The sequence below is a fragment of the Mauremys mutica genome, chromosome 12, assembly GCF_020497125.1.
Source record: "Mauremys mutica isolate MM-2020 ecotype Southern chromosome 12, ASM2049712v1, whole genome shotgun sequence".
Taxonomy (NCBI): Eukaryota; Metazoa; Chordata; order Testudines; family Geoemydidae; genus Mauremys; species Mauremys mutica.
The window spans coordinates 43608310-43626013 of NC_059083.1; the positions used below are offsets into that span (position 1 = coordinate 43608310).

Genomic DNA, 17704 nt, shown 5'->3' on the forward strand with positions numbered 1-17704 from the left:
TGATGAATTTCCTGGAGAAACTTTATTTTCTTTGTACTCTAAACCTCACATGACAACAAAAATATCACCCTTTCGAGTGATTTATGGCTGAGAAGGAAGGTTTGCCAAAAAGCTTCACCAAATTTTATGTTATGTGTCATTAAGTGCCGGCGTCTTTAATACAGTTAAGTTAATGTGTGATGATTGAGTAAAGGAATACAACCCCTTCTCTATTTGTTTATCAAACTACATTTGTTGTGTGCTTATAACCAAGAACATGAAGAGCCTGGCAGTACACCAAAATCAACAGTGGACAATGACAGTACATTGTCTGCAAATAATATGTCTAAAGAAAAATAAACTAAAAACTGGAGATTGTAGAAGAGATTTCTATCAATAGGAAGAGAGCATATGAGGTTGGGGACCGTGTTTTGTTAATTGATGTAAGAAAAAGAAAGGAAGGGTCATATCTTGATTACCAATTAGATGTAGATAGAAAGTTAAAAATCACATGAATTAATGCTGACAGAGGTTCAAAGATTATTTGAGAATTTTGTGTGAGTTAACTTAAATATATTGCTTAATTAATTCTATCATTTTTTCAACTATTAATTTTCAAAGATGAAGAGCAGGAGGTGGGTGTATGTGCCCTGCCTGCCAGAGAGAACCAGTCAAGACAATAAAGAGAGGGGGAGAGGGAGAGACCAGCTGCACATGTATGTAGTTGTGATGTTCATGACACATGTACATTGTAACTGAACAACCCAGTCTGACAATTTAATGTTTATTTTGTTAAGATAAATATTTTGGATTTCTTGAAATCCCACAATTGAAATACAAATGACGTTATTTAGAGAAGTTAAACTTCATTATAGATTTGAGGCAAAGATAAAAAAAATGTAAATAATTACATTTCTACAAATATATTTAGATGCTTGTTTTCTGAAATACTGTTGAAATGTAAATTAAAATATTCTTGTATTTACACCTTGTTACAATAATATTTTCTAAATTAAAATTATCTTCTTTCTTTCATATTTTACACTGAGATTTCACAGGGGTAAAAAATTCTGACAGGAGTGAACGACCCCATCCACCCCCATCTGCTACCCCTGGGGCAGGGGATGGGAAAAGGTGGGGGCTGGGGTTCCCAGGTGTCTGGTTTTCAACTTGAACCTCCAGTTGAAAAGGGAAACTGGCAGCGTCCGGTCAGCACAGAAAGTCCAGTTGCTGCAGTAACTGGCCCCCACCTCTCGGGGGGGAAGAGCAGCAGGGCTGGGAGGGGCCAGTCTGTGCCGCAGGGTCACTGTCAGGGACAGAGATTCCCTCCGGCCTCAGCTGGGACCGGGCAGATTATCAGGGGAGCCGCGTTTGTACCCCCAGGGTTGAGACCAGGATAGAAAAAAGGGTGGAGCTTCCCAGAGAAGGTGTCAGTGAAAGTGAAGAGATGGGACCTGTCAGTCACATTGTAAAACGAGACCTCGCCCGCCTCATAGTCCAGGAAAATCCCCACCTGGCTGGGCCTGACGCTCACGGGGAGGGGGGTCGAGGGGGAGGTGCAGGCCTCGTATCCCTCATCACTCAGCACCACAACCCAGTATCCATTCCCAGGTGTGCCTGTGACTTTCCCCTTCCTGCTCACAGATTCCCTACAAACCCCCAGAGCCCAGGCTGTCTTGTCTCCCACCTCCACCTCCCAGTAACGCCTCCCGCCCACGAACCCCTCAGCACCCAGGACACAGACACAACCATCAAATCTCTCAGGCTTGTTGGGCAGATCCTGGCATGTGTCTCCGAGTCTCACACGTTTCCGATCCTCAGACAGGACGAGGTCGGGATTTGCCGTGTCTGGATCCAGAGTCACGTCCACTGGGGAGAGAGTCACAGAGTCAGGGCCGGGGGTAGGGGCTGGTCACTGGGATCAAAGGGAAATTAACCTGTGTCCCCGTTAATCACTGGGGCGGGGGGAGGGGTTGTTGCCTGAGGGGAGTCAGGGCCCCTCTGCCTGTGAGGAGACAATGAGGGGAAAGGCAGGAGGAGCGGGGGAGGGGTGGGAAGGTGTCAGGGGAGACGGGGGAGGGGAGGTGACAGACTGATGCTGGGAGAGGAAAGGGGACGGGGAGGTGACAGGAGCAGAGAGGGGGAGGGAGGGACATAGGGGTGGGGAGGCACAAGGACTAAGGGGTGATAAGGGAAGGAAGGGGCACCAGGAGGACAGGGGTGTGAAGGGAAGGGCAGGTTCCAGGGGGCTGCAGGGGGTGAGGGGAGGGGTGGGCTCCATGGGAGAAGAAGAGGACAGACCCCAGGAGGCTGCGGGGGGAAGGAAGGGGCAGGCACCAGGAGAACAGAGGGGGGTGAAGGGCAGGTTCCAGGGGGCTGCGGGGGTGGGGGGAGGGGTGGGCACCAGGGCAGAAGAAGGGGATGGACCCCAGGAGGCAGCAGGGAGCAAGGGAAGGGGCAGGCACCAGGGGGCAGAGGGGTGTGAGGGAATGGGGTGGCGTCAATGGGACAGGGGAAATCAAGGGCAGGGTGAGCTGCCAGGGGGTGAGATGATGAGGAGTGGGGAGGTGGAACCATGGGGGGGGGGGAAGCGAATGAACAGGCATTAGTGCCAAAGGGGCAGAATGGGGGGTTAGGGAGCAAGTGAGCAGAAGGGGGCAGAGAGAGGGGTGTGGAGAAGGGCAGGCCCTAGGGGGGCAGAGGCGTGTGCAGGGAGATGTGGGCACCAGGGGGGCAGAGGGAGGATGAAGGGAGGGTGGGGCCCAGAGGTTAGGAGAGGGGGAGAGGAGGGGAGGGGAGGGGGGGCAGTGCTGAGGGGAGGGGAAGGGCTGAGACCAGGTGTCCCAAAGGGGGTGAGGGAAGGGACTTGCACCAGGAGGGCAGAGGGGGCAAAGGAAACAGCAGGCATCAGGGAGGCAGATGGGGCCAGGGTAGAGCTGGGACTTGGGGCAGAGGAGGAGCTGGCACCAGGGGACTGGAGGGGTGGTGAGGGGTGCAGGTGTCACGGAGCCAGAGGGGGAGGGAAGGGGCAGGGGTGAGAAATAAGGAGAAGGTGGCATGGGTGATGGTGGCAGAGGGGCGAGAGGAGAGCAGGGTCAGTGGGGCAGAGGGTGGGGAGGGGGATGGGCACCAGGAAGGAAGGGGACAAGGGGAGGGTCAGATGTTGGGGGGCAGGAGGAGGGAAGGGGCAGGCAGCAGGAGGGTGCAGGGGGAAGGGAAAGGGCAGGTGCCAGGGGATTGAGGGGGTTGAGCAGAAGGGCAGGCACAGGGAGGGCAGAGGAGGGGAGGGAGAAGCACCAGGGAGCAGAGCGGGGTGAGAGGCAGGGCAGGTGGGCAGAGGGAGGTGTTAGGGGAGGGGATTGGGGAGAGGCAGGTGCCAGGGGGTCAGAGGGGCTAGAGGAGGGGTGGGCACAGGGGGTGAGGGAAGGGGCGGGTGCCAGGGGTCAGAGAGGGTGGGGAGAGGGGCAGGTGTCAGGAGGGCTGAGGGGAGTAAGAAGGGCGAAAGCCAGGACAGCAGAGGAGGGTGAGGGGAGGGGTGGGAGACATGGCACAGAGGAGGGAAAGGGGAGAGGTGGATGCCAGGACATAGCGGGGGTGGGTGAAGTGATGGGAGGGCTCCAGAATGCAGAGGATGTTTGGGGGAGAGGGGCAGATGCCAGGAGGGCAGGGGGAGAAGGGATGGGCTGTTCCAGTGGGGCAGAGATGGGTGGAGGGCAGGGGCATGAGCCAGGGAGGCAAAGTGGGAGTAGAGGGGCAGGGGCCCAGGGGAGCAGAAAGGGAGTGAGAAGAGTGGGAGGGATGTTGGTGAGGGGTCAGAATAGACGCAGGGTCCAGGGTCCCTCACAGGGGTGGGGGAAGGGTAAGGGAGGGGCAGGAGCCAGAGAGGGGGGAGGGAGAGGCAGGCCCCAGGGAATCTCTGTTGCTTTGGGGCCATGTGTGGTTGGTTTCTCTCTCAGAGCAGGTCGGTGCTGTCCCCACACACACTGGGGGTGCAGCCCTGTCCCAGGGGGAGCAGCTGGGACTCTCCATGCTGGCAGGCCCCACAGGCCCCACCTTCCAGCCGGGGAAACCCCACAGCCAGCCCCTCCCCTCGCCAGGCCCAGGCCCAGGCCCACCCCCACCGGGGCAGTTGTCTGGATTGGGCTCACTTTGGGGGCAGTACAGTGGAAGATTCGCGGGAGGGGGTATAAATGCACACTAATGGGCTGTTGCTAATGAGGCCAGGGCAGTGGGGAGGGGATGGGGCATTTCCCCACTTACTGCCCCCTCCATCTGGGAGAAACTGCACCGGGGACCAGTCCCAGTTCACACCTGCACAGCGCGTCTGCACTAGAGGTTTGCACCGGTGCAGCTACATCAGTGCAAGGAAACCCCGGCAGACATGTCTGAGACACTGCTGTGCCAGGGGCTGTAACCCCTCCGCTCACTGGGGTTATGGATCAATAATTACAGGGTCACTGGAGCAGGGGAGCTGGACTCTGGGCATCCAGGTGGGGGCCCGACTCACAGGGCTGCAGAGTCATTCTCACTCCCACGCTCTGGCCCAGTGCCCATGGCAGTGTTCAGACACAGGGGGACGTCGTCAGACACCTGGAGCCCAGCGGTTCAAGCTCTCACAGCATCACACGGGGGGATTGAACCTGGGGCTCCCAGCTAAGGGCCCAGCCACTGGGCTAAAGGCTACAAGGGAAGAGGCAGCACCTTTTTCTGTTCATTGAAACTAGTCAGCAAACCCGACATGGATTCACGAATAGTTTCTGTTGACCCAAAATATAATTTTGCAGCAAATAAACTATTTGTCCAAAACATTTCACCCAGCTCCACTGCAAACCTGTCTGAGCAACTTAGGAGCCCCAATCCCAGTGACTTGCAATGAGAGACTGTCAACATCCCCAGAAACGCAGTTACAGGCAGGCCAGGCTCAGGACATCAGCTATGAAACACTCCAGAGCTGCTGTTTAATTTGCCCTTTGCAGACAAATGCCCCCGGGGCCCCTGATCTCACCCCCACAAATCAGGCTGAAAATGGAGACTTGGCTCCAGCCTGAATTCTCTGCCCAGAGCCATTTGTCCCATGGACGATGCTAGTGGCACAGACCCTCTGCAGCTGCACCTGGGCATCTCCCAGAGCGGACAACAGTCACAGAGACTGTCTCAGAGCCCCAGGGGCTCAGGTGTCTCCATCTAACGACTGTGCCAGCCACACCCCCCCCCCCCCCCGCTCCCATTAACCAGCCCTGGGTCAGACATGCTGGGAACTTTCACACCCAGACTCTGGAGACACTTTGGGTCCTTCTACACAGCCTGCAGCAGCGAGTCTTGTAACGGGCTGGACAGATTCAGGCTTACGGGGCTCCCTCTTTGGAATTAAAAATAGCCACATAGATTTTCAGGTTCTGGTTGGAGCTCAGGCTCTGAAGACCAGGGTGGAGCCAGGTCTGCCCCTCACAGCGCAAGAGGGGACATTGTCTGTGTCCACATCCCCTTCACCCCCTTCCTGGGACGGGGAACAGCAGCCCCAGGGCCCCTCCCTTCACCCCCAGGGCAGGGGAGTGAGAGCCCTCGGCCTCCTGGGCAGTGGGGCCTCCCAGCACAGGTTCCTGGGTGAGCGTGAAAGTGTCTCCACACAGAGAGCTCTGGGCACCCGGCAAATACACAGATGTGCCTGTGGATCAGGATCCAGGATGGTGCTCTCCCCAGGAGTGATGGAAGCTCCCTCAGAGTAGAGGGGTCACCCACTTGTGCCAACCCTTCTCCCTGAGCTCCTGTCCCCGCACCCCTGAACCCTCGCTCTCACACTGCCCCTTCTTCCTGTGCCCCTGCCTTCACACCACCTCTTCCCCACACCCTGACCCCCTGGTGTCTCCTCTCGGCCCCCTCCCCCATTGTCGCTCACTCTTACAGCTGGTAAAAAATGGGAGGGAACAGCCCTCCCATTGGTAAAAGTGATGGGGCCATGGCCCCCTGGCCCCTCTCTTCCAGTGCCCCTTACTCACTCCCCAACTCCAGTAGGAGAGGACCCTTGGGACAGTGTCAGTGAGTTCGGTGCTGGGGATACAAAGGCTTTGGCTACACTTGAAGCGCGAGTGTGGTCAGAGCGCCAGCGCTGTCCGTACTCCACCTCCCTATGGGGATTAGCGTACAGCGCTGGGAGCCGCGCTCCCAGTGCTGAGGCTTTGACCACACTGGCGCTTTGCAGCACTGCAATTTGCAGCGCTGGAGAGGGTGTTTTTTCACACCCTGCTGCAGCGCTGCAAATCTGCAAGTGTAGCCAAAGCCAAATTGGGTTTTACACCCCGGCTGCTGGAGCTCTGTGTATCGAGGGTATCAGGAAACAGAGGCCGTGTCAGACCCCCACTGTCCTGCCAACATGGCTCAGCCCTGACAGCTGCAGGAGCCTCTCCCTGGGGAGGAATCGTCCCTGCGGCCCCTTCAGGCCTTGGCCTCCCTCCGGAGGTGCCTGGTGAGGCTGTCGTTAAGGTGAGTTACAATGTGAGCTCCTGTCCACTGGGAACTGGACTCTGAGCCTGGGCACTCCCAGCCATTCAGTGCGATACCAGCGATGCTCAGGCTTGGAGACACAGAGGACCTGTCCAAGGAGCAATGGGCACAATCTGCAGCAAGGGAGGTTGAGGCTGGAGATGAGGAAACACTTTCTAATTCTCAGGGCCGTGAAGCTCTGGACCCGGCTCCAAGGGAGGTTGTGGGATCCCCGTCACTGGAGGTTTGTAAGAACAGGTTGGACAAATCCCTGCCCGGGATAGTCTAGTACCTGACCTAGCGTGGGGGGCTGGACTAGGTGACCTCTCGAGGGCCCTTAGAGCCCTGCATTGCTCTGGTTCTAGGTTACAGCAGTTCCTGGGGCTGGGCCCAGGGCCCTGGGTGCTCTAAGCCTGGTGAGTGGCACGTGACAGAGTTAACACTGTTAGTGACCATGGCAGCTGGCAGCTCAGCGTCCCTGCCAGGGGCCTGGGCTGGCATGTGGCTGCCTGTCCCTGGCTCAGAAGGGTGTTACTGGGCCATGTGGACAGGACCTAGCTTTGGCACCTGTCCATAGGGTGCCAGGCGTCTGTTTTTTTATTGGAACGCCTGGTCGAAAAGGGACACTGGCGGCTCCGGTTGGCACCACCGACTGGGACATTAAAAGTCTGGTCAGTGGCGCAGCGGGGGCCTGAGGCTAAGGCAGGCTCCCTGCCTCCCTAGGTCCGTGCAGCTCCTGGAAGTGGGCACCAATTTACTTCCCTGGAGTTTGAAACTTTTCTAGCAGAACATAACCAAGTGTCAGCCATAGTCAAGCCTCCCTTTGAATACAGGTTGGCTCTGGGGGTGGGGGGAAATGTATCACAAGGGCTGGTCCTTTTAGGGGACTCAGGGACCAGGTGACCTGTGACAGGCCCCTGTAAGGGAGAATGAGACAACACAGACCAACCTGGAAGTAATTAAATCCCTAGGTGGCTAGTCGGCAGCGAAACAGCTAATGAGGCTGATAAAGGGTAACCAGGGCTCAGCTGAAGGGATCCTAGGGACAGGAAGCTGCTGAGGAGAGGAGCTCCCAGGAGAGCTCACCAGAGCAAGGAGCCTGGAAGGGGTCCCCTAGAGCAGTGCTCCCCAAACTGTGGATTGTGCCCCCCTCAAGGGTGTGGAAGAATATTTGGGGGGCCTGACAGGGCCTGGACCAGCCGCCACGGGTGGCGGGAAGGGACCGTCACCCAGACCTGCTCTGCCTCCAGCTCCACTCCGGCCCCACCCTCAGCCCCAGCTGCATTTCGGGCCCCGACTTCAGCCACCCACTCCCGGCCCTGCTCCAGGCTGAGAACCCAGCTGCAGACCCAGCCCCAAACATGGTTCCACCCCCGGCCGAAGCCCCCAGCTCCCGGCCGCAACTGGAGCCCCGTTCCTGGCCCAGTTCCTGACAGCAGCTCCCAGGGTGGGGGTGCAAACCAGGTAAGAAAGGACATGACCAAAAATGTTTGGGGACCACTGTCCTAGGCAGAGGAGCTCCCCTAAGGGGGAGGAGCTGCCAGAGATGACAATGGCAGCAGCAGCTGTAGCAGGACAGAACCCTGGAGAGCTGCCCCCGGCTGGAGAAAGTGGATGCAGAGAATAAAGGCACAGTCTGAAATGACCCAGCTCCAGGAGGGAGGGCTGGAGTCATCTGATTCCATGATGGAAACTAATCCAAGCCCAGCTCCGGGAAGGACTGAGGGCTCTTGACTTGAGGACAGTGAGGAGCTGCAGTGAGAGCTGGAGGCTGGAGCAGAGTGAGGGAAAAGATTTTATTTCGGTGTTTACTTGGACTCAGAGCAGACCCCAGGAGGGAACTTTTCTCTCAGATTTTTTGGACTGTGAGGCGTAATTTAAGGAGTGCTGAAGAGGATAAACTGAGGCAAGATGCTTGCCAAGATACCAGCCTCAGCCATTTCAGGGTATCAATAACAACACTCACTGCCCAGCCCCTAAGATCTGCATGACAGCGCAGGGCCTTCCCTATTGCACATTGGGACCCTGGGTCTCAGGGAGCCCTGGTTACTCTGACACACACATTCCCCCAGTGACTCCCCTGAGCTGCCGGACCCGGGTCCCTGGGGTCAGAGCACAGGCAGTTGAGTGGCACTGACTGGCTGGGGCTGCTGGGGTGGGGGAAGGAAAGGGTTAATCTCAGCGCGGTGGCACTTTGCTGCCCAGCCCTGGCTGGTCTCTGCCCTCTGGGAGCAGCTCAGGGCGTGTGTCTCTGAGCAGGTCCCTGCCCACCCACCCACCATTTGCCCCAGACACAGAGAAGCCAGGTGCCGAGGGAAGGAGCAGCCCCAGCAGCGCCGCATTGGCCCCGGCACAGGCTGAGCCTGCGAGCGCAGCAGCAGAGGCAGCGGCAGAGAGAGGGGCTCAGCCATTGAGAGCAGCAGCGTCCCCACCCGCAGGGGAGCGGTCAGCGCTGGGACAACAGGCCGGGCTGGGTCAGGGGCTGGGAGCTCTGGCAGCGAGCGCGGTGCCAGCACCAACAGCCCTGCTGGAGACCCTGGGCCTGGCCAGCCTGGAGCAGCTAGGGAGTGACTCAGGGCCTGGGACCCTGCCCAGGAAGGGGCTTCTGGGGGGCTGACAGGAGGCTCCCCAGGGGCTGGTGATCCCCTAGAACGAGGCACTGAGGTGACTGGCTCAGGATCCCGACAGGCTCAGGGGCCAGGGGTGTGGAATGGCCCAGAGCCCAGCCGGGTTCAGGGCCCAGTGGGCACAGACTGTGCTGGGCTGGGAGCAGTGAGCGTGGATGGGAGCAGGGATGTGCTGGCTCCAGCCAGTCACAGAGAGGAAGCTGCTTCCCCCACACCCTGGGGTTCCTGCTCCCCGGAGCCCTGAGATCCTGGCCCTGCAGCAGGCACCGACTGCGCAGCCTCCATCGGCCGGGACAGACACACCCAGCTTGGCCCCTTCGACTGCCCCTGCTGGGGGTGGCTGGGAAGAGAGGAGCGGGGGGGGGGGAGGGGTAGGAGGAATGAGCCAGTTCAACAATCACAGACCGAGCTCACTGAACCTTCCCACCCTCCTCTCCTCTGCCTTAGCTGCTTCTCTGTCTCTCCTCGCTGTCAGGTTTCTGCCTTTGCCCCCGGTCTCCGTGCTGGGGTTGTGGGAGGGGTTTGGACAGGGGCAGCTCATGCTCAGCCGTTGTGACAGGGTCACACACTTGTGAGTGAGTCTCACTCACTAAGCAGCAAACCTCTGACCCAACCTCACACTGGACTGTGCTCAGAGCAGACGAGGGGCCCGTAGGATTCAGCTTGTTACCCAGTAACACACGGCCCAGCTCAGACCACAGCAGCCAGACTGGCCCCTCCTCCAGCTCAGAAAGCTGGGCCAGCCTTGGCTAATGGGGGCTAGGGCTGTGCTGAGCGGTGGCCACACAACGCAGCCCCCACATGTCCCAGGAGAGGCACAGACACGTCATCCGTTACCCGTCTGTGCAGCTCCCAGCACGATGGGCCCAGTCCAGGCCTCACAGCACCTGGCTCAGGGACACCCAGTAACTCAGCCATGGAGGGATCAGGATGTCAGAGTGACGGGGCCTGGTCAGACACCTGGGCAAGTACCAGCAGGTGGCTGTAAGTAGCAGGCAAACTGCCCAGCACTGAGTGCATCAGCCTCCAGCTATCACAGCTCCAAGCCTGTCAGCTGGGTGCAAGCGTGTCCTGGGGTCCCAGGCTCTGTCCAGAGCCCCAGGCACAATATAGCTGAATGTCCCAGTAGAATCCACTCACCTCCGAATCTCTGCAGCGCTTCCCTCATGTCAAGGGAGATTTTATACACGTTCTTCAGATCAGTAGAAACAGCTTCTGGTTCCTGGAGTTTCACATTCTCACTCCTATGAAGAAAACGTCCCATCATCACTCAGCTGCTCTGTACATACAGCATCCCAGAACCACCACCAAGAACATAGGAGCAATGAACATAGGAAACACACCTGCTCAATGTGCTTTTCACATCCTGGAAGGAAAAAAAGAGAATCAATGTTCTGTATTAACACAATGTGCATAAAACTGTGTGAGTTTCACTCCGGATATCAAACTTTCATCTAGAAAATAGATCAACCCTCCCAGGCTTCACTGTTTTGTGGTAAAATCTCACACACCATTTTGCATTAACACTTGTTTCATTTATGTAGGTGAGACAGGAATTTAGCTAAAGGGTTCTCCCTTCTAGGGACCCAACCCATCAGTTTCTGTGTTTATCACCTGTGTTGGGTCCAATGTTCTGGAGTCAGAGCAGGGATGGGTTCAGCTCAGTATCATTTTTGTATCATCCATTTAATCTCCCATGGCCTCACTAGGTCTCCATGAGGAGAATTCCCCTCTAACATGAACTGGGATATTTTGGAACTGATGGAGCCCTTAGCCGGATGTTCTGTTTGTCAGTAAACCACAGAACACATTTACTCTAATTGTTGGAATCCAGACCCAGGGATCTGAGTTATAATTCTGGATGGGTGGAGATGAATTTTGATGCTATCTCACCTTTAGCAGCTCGATAACTGGTTGCTGACACTTCTTCTCTAGCTCTGTGATCAGCTGCTGCAGAGAGGAGCTTTGCTGGGAGAGTTTGGTTACATTTTCCCTTAGTCTCTGCAGAGTCTCCCTCTCCTCCTCCTCCAGGCTCTGCAGAAGCAGCTGCTCCTCCTCTCTCAGCAGTGTGTGCAGTTTGTTAAATTCACCTGCAATCATCTTCCTCTTATTTTTCACTTTCCCCTTGAGACAGAAAAATAGGAAATGCACAGAGAAAACATGAGCCAGTTGTTGAGTTACACAGACTGGGCCTCTGACTATGAAGCAGGAGATATTAGATCAGTATCAGGTTTGTAAGGATATTTACTTTTTTGGGAAACGTACCATGAAGGGTTTGTTTTAGTTCAGAGTTAATACGGCCAGTTCCATAGAGGGGTTGTCTAGGGTGCTTTGTAAAGCCACAGCGTTATTGCAGGTGGCATGGGATGGACACAGTGGAGTGGGGAGAAATCGAGGGAACAGGAGAGATTTACAGGGGGCTGAATTGGGCGTCCATGGAGGGATTTGGGTGCCCAGTGCTGGGCACTCAGACACCCAGGGGAGCCGTCACAGAGGGATGTGGGCGATGCTCCTTCTTTGACAACCTGCTCCCAGGGCTGCAAAGTTCAGGACTAGGGCTGGTGCTAATAGTCCTTTGGCTGCCATCCAGGGGCTCACATGGGTGTTGGGCGCCCAGGCTATTGTCAGGGCTGGCTATGGCCTCACCCAGCCTGGCCAAGTGCCCCGTGCCCATGTGCCCAGTGCCCCTGGGATCGCAGCCTTTAGGGAGCCCTCCAGGCTCACAGAGCAGCGGGTTGGCTGATGCCAGCTCTGTCCCCACCTGCTCTCTGAAGGGAGCCGTGGGAACGATGCTGAGCCGGTGCTGAGCCTGGCTGGGGGAGGGGCTGGCTGCTCTGCACTGGCCTCTCTAGCTCCCCTGCAGCTCAGCCCAGAGGTGCTGGGTGACCCTGGGGGGAGCCTGCCCCCCCAGTGTGACTCGGGCTGCAGTGATGTTGGGGAAAGTCCCTCTCACTCTCCCAGAGATGCCAACATGGCCAGGGGCTTCAGCAGCTTCCCCCGCCCCTGTCCCCTGCCCCAGAGCCCTCCCCACCCAAACCCCAGTACGTGAGCTCCTGCCCTTCCCCCCACCAGTCTGTGCCCTGCGCTGACCCCCTCCCTTCCCTGTGCAGGGCTCTGACCCGTCTGTCTGTCCGGCTCCCTGTGTGGTGGGGGAGGGGCTGTGCTCAGTGGCTGTGTCTGAAGAGGCAGCTGCTTGAGCGCTGTAACTTCCACCTCCTGCCTCTGCCCCGGCTGACCTGAGCCCCCAGCACAGCCTCCAGCACCCCTGGGCCCATCTGCCAATGGGCTTTGGACACCGATCCATCCCCCACCCCACCCCCACCCCACCCCTGGGAGCGCTGCAGCCACAGGGCACTCAGACAACTCGGGTACGGCCCTGACAAGCCCAGCTCCCTCAGGAGCCTCTGCTGGCACCCGCCCCAGGCTTTGTGCATGTGGCCTGGACCCTGCAAAGGGCCGTGGGCCTGCAGCCTCCTTCCCCTCCTGCCCCTGGGCGCTGTTGAGCTACAGCTAATTCGAGTGGCGCAGCGTTATCATATCCCTAAGATCTCCCCCCATCAGACACGGCCAGCGCATCCGTCATGGGGGCCTGTCACCTCCCAGCCCTGCTCCCGCCCATGGGGATACCCCCCACCTGGCTCAGCCCCATGACAGCCCCTCTCAGTGGGTGACTGGCCTCCCCTGTGGGGCCTCGTCTCTCCATCGCTGGGGCTGCAGTTACTCTGCCGAGTGACGCTGATCATGGGGCCATGACCTCTGGTGATGTAGGACGTAACTCATTCTCACTGGGCAATAATCAACGGTTTCAGAACCACCCCAGTGACTGTCCCAAGGTGCAGCCACCTCCATGGCGCCAGCTGGGCACTTTGCGGGCCACATTCAAACCCGGGTGTTAATGGTTGTGCACCTAAATCCCTATTGTCTGAGGAACTGAGCAGCAGCTGCTTCCGGTGCAGCAGTGGGAGCTGCTGCGGTTCTGTCCTCTGGAAACCAGCCCACTTCCACTGGGCTCTAAATACGGCTTCAGAAGCAGAACCAGAGGCACCCAGCTCTGAGCATTTCTGCTCTTGTAAATGGCCATTTTTATCTGACTAATGGGGCACCTACTTCTCCTCTCATCCCTGCTGCTGTTGTCTTCCTCCCTCCCCCACCCCCAAACTCCCTGCAGGGATTTCACTGTAAGAGGCAGCTGAATCTGAACAGACTTTTTTTCCCATGGGTTCATCACCTGGCAACAGACAAGCACAGGTAAAGCCATAGTGACAGCAGCAGGTGACTGGGATGAAGTGGCCACGTGATGGCAACAGAGGCTGCGAAGTGGCCGAGCGGCACCTGGCTTGACACTGACCTGCCCCTGGCTCTGCTCACTCAGGGGGTGTCCCCACTGCAATGAAGGTGACACAGCACCGTGTGTAGACACACCCAGGCTAGCTCTGATCTGGCTAGCTCGGGTACTCGCAGCTATGAAGCCGCAGCAGCAGCACAGGCTGTACACGCCCATCCAGACCCTGGGTGTTACTCAGTCACTAGCCTGCAGCTGGCTGTTGGGGCCATGCAGATACACCCTGGAGGCAGATTTTCCACAGAGCTCCACACCCGCAACTGGGTTTGATGTTCAGAAGAGCTCAGCTCCCAGCATGCCCCCAGCCCAGCCAGCTCAGTGACTCTGAACCTCACCCATGGGGGGCAAATCATCCTCCCAGCTCCAGTGTCTGGCCCAGGCACTGGGCAGATTCACTGCAGGGATTGTGGGTGCAGAGCGAGAAGGAACAAACTGTTTCCTCCAGGCTGCAGAGAAGCTGCGGAGCTTTGTCATGGAGGCCACTGAAAACTGATGGCTGTAGCAGCCGACACACCATCCCCATCTGCAGGAGGGAAACAGGATCCATGGAATAGTGAAAACACTGCACCCAATATTGAGAATTTGCCCCTATCAGAGATCTCAGGGGTGGGTCTGCACCACTGTACAAAGGCCAGGAACTGCCCCTCCTCCGCCTACAGGAGCTGCTGCGCTGAGATCCCCACCAGAGACACAGCCTGGTGCTGCCAGCACCCTGGATGGCAGGTACCATAGGCCAGGGGAGGCTGAGCTTCCCCAAACAGGATGCAGCGCCCCTCCCTTTGGGGGCAGGCTGCAGACCTGCTGCCTGTGGAGTGCTGCCTGCGCTCCGCCCGGAGCCCTTGTTCCAGCTCTTCCCCCGAAGCCCACAGCACCCGCCGCTTGCAGCCCATCAGCTGTGGGGGGGCCCTCCCCCATCAGTCACCCTTAAGACAGAAGGGGGAGAAAGGAGCAAGCAGCAGGCAAGGGGGGGTTTGAGGGAGGGGAGAGGAGTGAGCTGCAACACTGAATGGTGAGCGGGGAGCCTCTGGGGAGGGGGCTGAGTGGGAGCCGGGCATGGGGCAGAGCAGGAGGGGAGCGTGGGCGGGGCCTCGGGGAGAGGAAGCCAAATGGGGGTGGAGCAGTGGGCAGGGCGATGATCCGGGCACCGAGGAGCATCCGGCACTCACACCCGGCCTCCCCAAGTGCCGGAGGCATGCGCTGCCCATGGCCGGCACCAAGCGTGTGCAACGGCGCAAACAACCAGAGTGGGTTCATAACCTCATCCTGGAGCTTTACGGCCCCGTCATTCCTGGGAACGCTGCAGGGGGAAGGGCTCAGGGAGGAATAAACCTGGACACTCACCTGCCACTCTGTGGTTTTCTTCTCCTCTTTAGACGTCACAGCCAGGGCCTCTTCCAGCTCCTTCCTCAGAGAGCCCAGGGCTCCCTGGAGTTTCTCCTGCAGGGACATAGTGTGTGATAAACAGCCATTAGTCTGCCAATCTGATGGGTGGACAGTACTGTCCATATTGGCATTTCATACACAAGCAGTAAATACCCTGGAAGGAGGCAGCAGACTGGGCTCTGCCGGCCTTAAAGGCCTCATGGGCGCAGAGACGCCAGTCTCAGAGCAGGGGCTCTGCTCCCTGCAGACACTCAGGACTTCTCAGAGCCTGTGTCTGAGCTAAAGCTTCACATCACTGAGCACAGGCCAGAGGGGAAACAGCTGGGAAGGTTCTGAACAATCCCTCCTGCCAGTGCCAGTGAAGAGGTTGGGGCAGCATCTCGCTGAACTGTACCCAGACCCAGGCCAGGAACAAGACCCCACGGTGCTCTCCTCTGTCCAGGCTCCCATGTGGCCTCCCCCAGGCAGCGGCTGAGCACCTGAGCCAGCGCAGTCCCATTAACTGCACAGGGTGAAGCTGAGATATGGCTGGAGGTCAGTGAGGAACAGGGAACACTCGCTCTGGGGAAATGTGCCACCCATAATTATAACTGCTCCAGAGCTGTAATAACCCAGGGCTCTCTTCCCCTTTGACAGCGTGTGATTCATTCACACAGCACAGCAACGTGCTCCTGCCCCGTCAGCCCCGCTCTGTGCAACACCCCTGGCAGCCCCCCAGAGCCGCCTGCTGAGATCTCCCCGTTTCACTTTTTCTCTTTTCTCTGAGCCCTCGAGTTCTCTCCTGCCCTCTGCCCAAGGGCCCAGGCTGCTACTGCTGCAGCTGAGAGCTCCTGGGGAGCTGTTCGGTGACACCCCTGCGGTGCTGCTGCAGGGAAGCAGTGAGCGATGGAGCCAGCAGGGGCTAGTGAGAGACAGGAGGCGGAAAAGCAGCCATTGCATCCAGCAAAACAGCTTCATGGATGAGCCAGGATCAGAATGGGGGAGGGGCAAAGGTGGCTGGATTCTTTGAAGCTCCACCCACAAAATAAGCTCCCCCCATGTGAATCACCAAAAGGAGACACATGATCTGTTCAAATGGTACATTGTTCAAAACAGGATGGAGTTGCTGATTGGCTCCAAGGGGCTCCTGGGGCCGGACTCCCCTCATGGGGCTAGAATGTACCCCTGGGCTCCGCTGGGCTCCCTGGGCCTGGTCTTCCTTTACTGGGGGGGAATAAGAGGTGGCATCTCCCAAACATCACCCGCTTGTGGCACTGGAAGGAGGCGTCACTGGCAATAAATGGTGACGAGCTGTAATTCTCCCTCTCCGCTCTCACAAGGGAACGAAATAATTAACAGTGTTGATATTTAAATGATCAGTTCTCCAGTCTGAAGGTAACACACTCACCTAGACTGGCCTGCAGCTCGTGTGATTTAAACCTCACTGATTGTTAACACCGGCCGTGGTGTAAAAAGTCCCCTTATTTCAGCAGTGGAAGCTGAGTGTGAAAAACATTCAGAATCTCAGATAAAAGTTTCCCACATCAGGTATCTTTCAAGACTTGATATTCTGATTCTGTTGCTATCACAAAATGAGTGATCTGACAGTGTGGCATCTCCCATACAATGAAGGCTTTACAGAGCTGAATGATGCATCACACCTGTGACAGGCAACTTTCAGTGAAATCAGCCTGTAATTAAACTTACATTAAACTTGACAGCAATTCCCTACCTCGTACTCCTGGGCAGCTTCCTCTATGGGAACCACCGTGTGAGCGCGGTGAGCCCGGGATCTGTCGCACACCACACAGATGGGGGTTTGATCCTCTTCACAGAACAGTTTCAGAGTCTCCTGGTGTTTCCTGCACACCCTCTCCTCTCCTGCTTCCTTTGCTGCCTGTAAACTCAACCGTTTGGCTATTTCTACAACACTTGCCAGCCGCCTGTTCGGCCTGAGGTTTCCCTGTTGCACAGCTTCTCTGCACTGAGGGCAGGAGATGTCTGTATTCGATCTCTCCGAGCACTGGGCGATGCAGGCTCGGCAGAAATTGTGCCCACAATCTATAATCACAGGGTCCTTAAAATACTCCAGACAGATGGGGCATGTAGCTTCCTCCTGGAGACTTTCCACGGGGTTTTCTGTGGCCATGGCTCCCTCTGGACAGTGTCACAGGGTTAGTTTCACTTTCCTGAGCTCAGAAATATGCCCCGCCTGCAGCAGTAGCAATTGGGTGTTTCCCTTCCTGGAACTGACTCAGGCTGTTTGCAGAGCTGGAGCCAGATCACCCATAATGTTCCAGCCCTGGGGGCTTTGGTGAGAAATGTCCCAACAAGGCTCTGATCCTGCAATCAGCCCCCTCTGCTTGTGTGTGGGGGTCACTGGGGCTTCACATGGACATCAGCTTCCCCTTGTCCTGCTGAGCTGACAGAACTGCATGTCTAAGGAGTGATATTTAGGCTTGGCGGAATTCATTTGATTTAATATGTAATTTTGACAGATAAGATTAATATTAATTTGTAAGAATTTATGTATTTAAACTGTCACACTTTCAGTTGTTATCAATATTATTGTTCACAGTTGTGGGAAATTGGGGGGGTTCAGACAATATTTTAGTCAGACAATTATTTTATCACAGTAGACAGATTCAAAAAGTTAAAAAGTATAACTGTTAAAACAGAAATTGTCAACATCTCATGTCAAAACATGCTAAGTAAATCTCCTTAAATTAAACTCTAATACAGGGGTCAGCAACCTTTCAGAAGTGGTGCACTGAGTCTTCATTTATTCACTCTAATTTAAGGGTTTCGTGTGCCAGTAATACATTTTAATGTTTTTTAGAAGGTCTCTCTCTACAAGTCTATATATTATATAACTAAACTAGTGTTGTATTGTAAAATAAACAAGATTTTCAAA

At 56.5% G+C, this 17704-nt stretch overlaps 1 protein-coding gene across 1 annotated transcript; it reads right to left on the reverse strand.

Moving 5' to 3' along the window:
- Nucleotides 1–1240: 1240 nt before the first annotated feature.
- Nucleotides 1241–16992, reverse strand: LOC123345964 (E3 ubiquitin-protein ligase TRIM39-like). The gene is made up of 6 exons (XM_044983102.1): nucleotides 16523–16992; nucleotides 14770–14865; nucleotides 10980–11210; nucleotides 10430–10452; nucleotides 10227–10330; nucleotides 1241–1848 (listed from the first exon to the last, which is right to left on the reverse strand). The coding sequence occupies exons 1-6, from the start codon at nucleotides 16937–16939 to the stop codon at nucleotides 1289–1291; spliced, it is 1431 nt and encodes a 476-aa protein (XP_044839037.1). The 5' UTR covers nucleotides 16940–16992; the 3' UTR covers nucleotides 1241–1288.
- Between the last annotated feature and the right edge of the window lie 712 nt (nucleotides 16993–17704).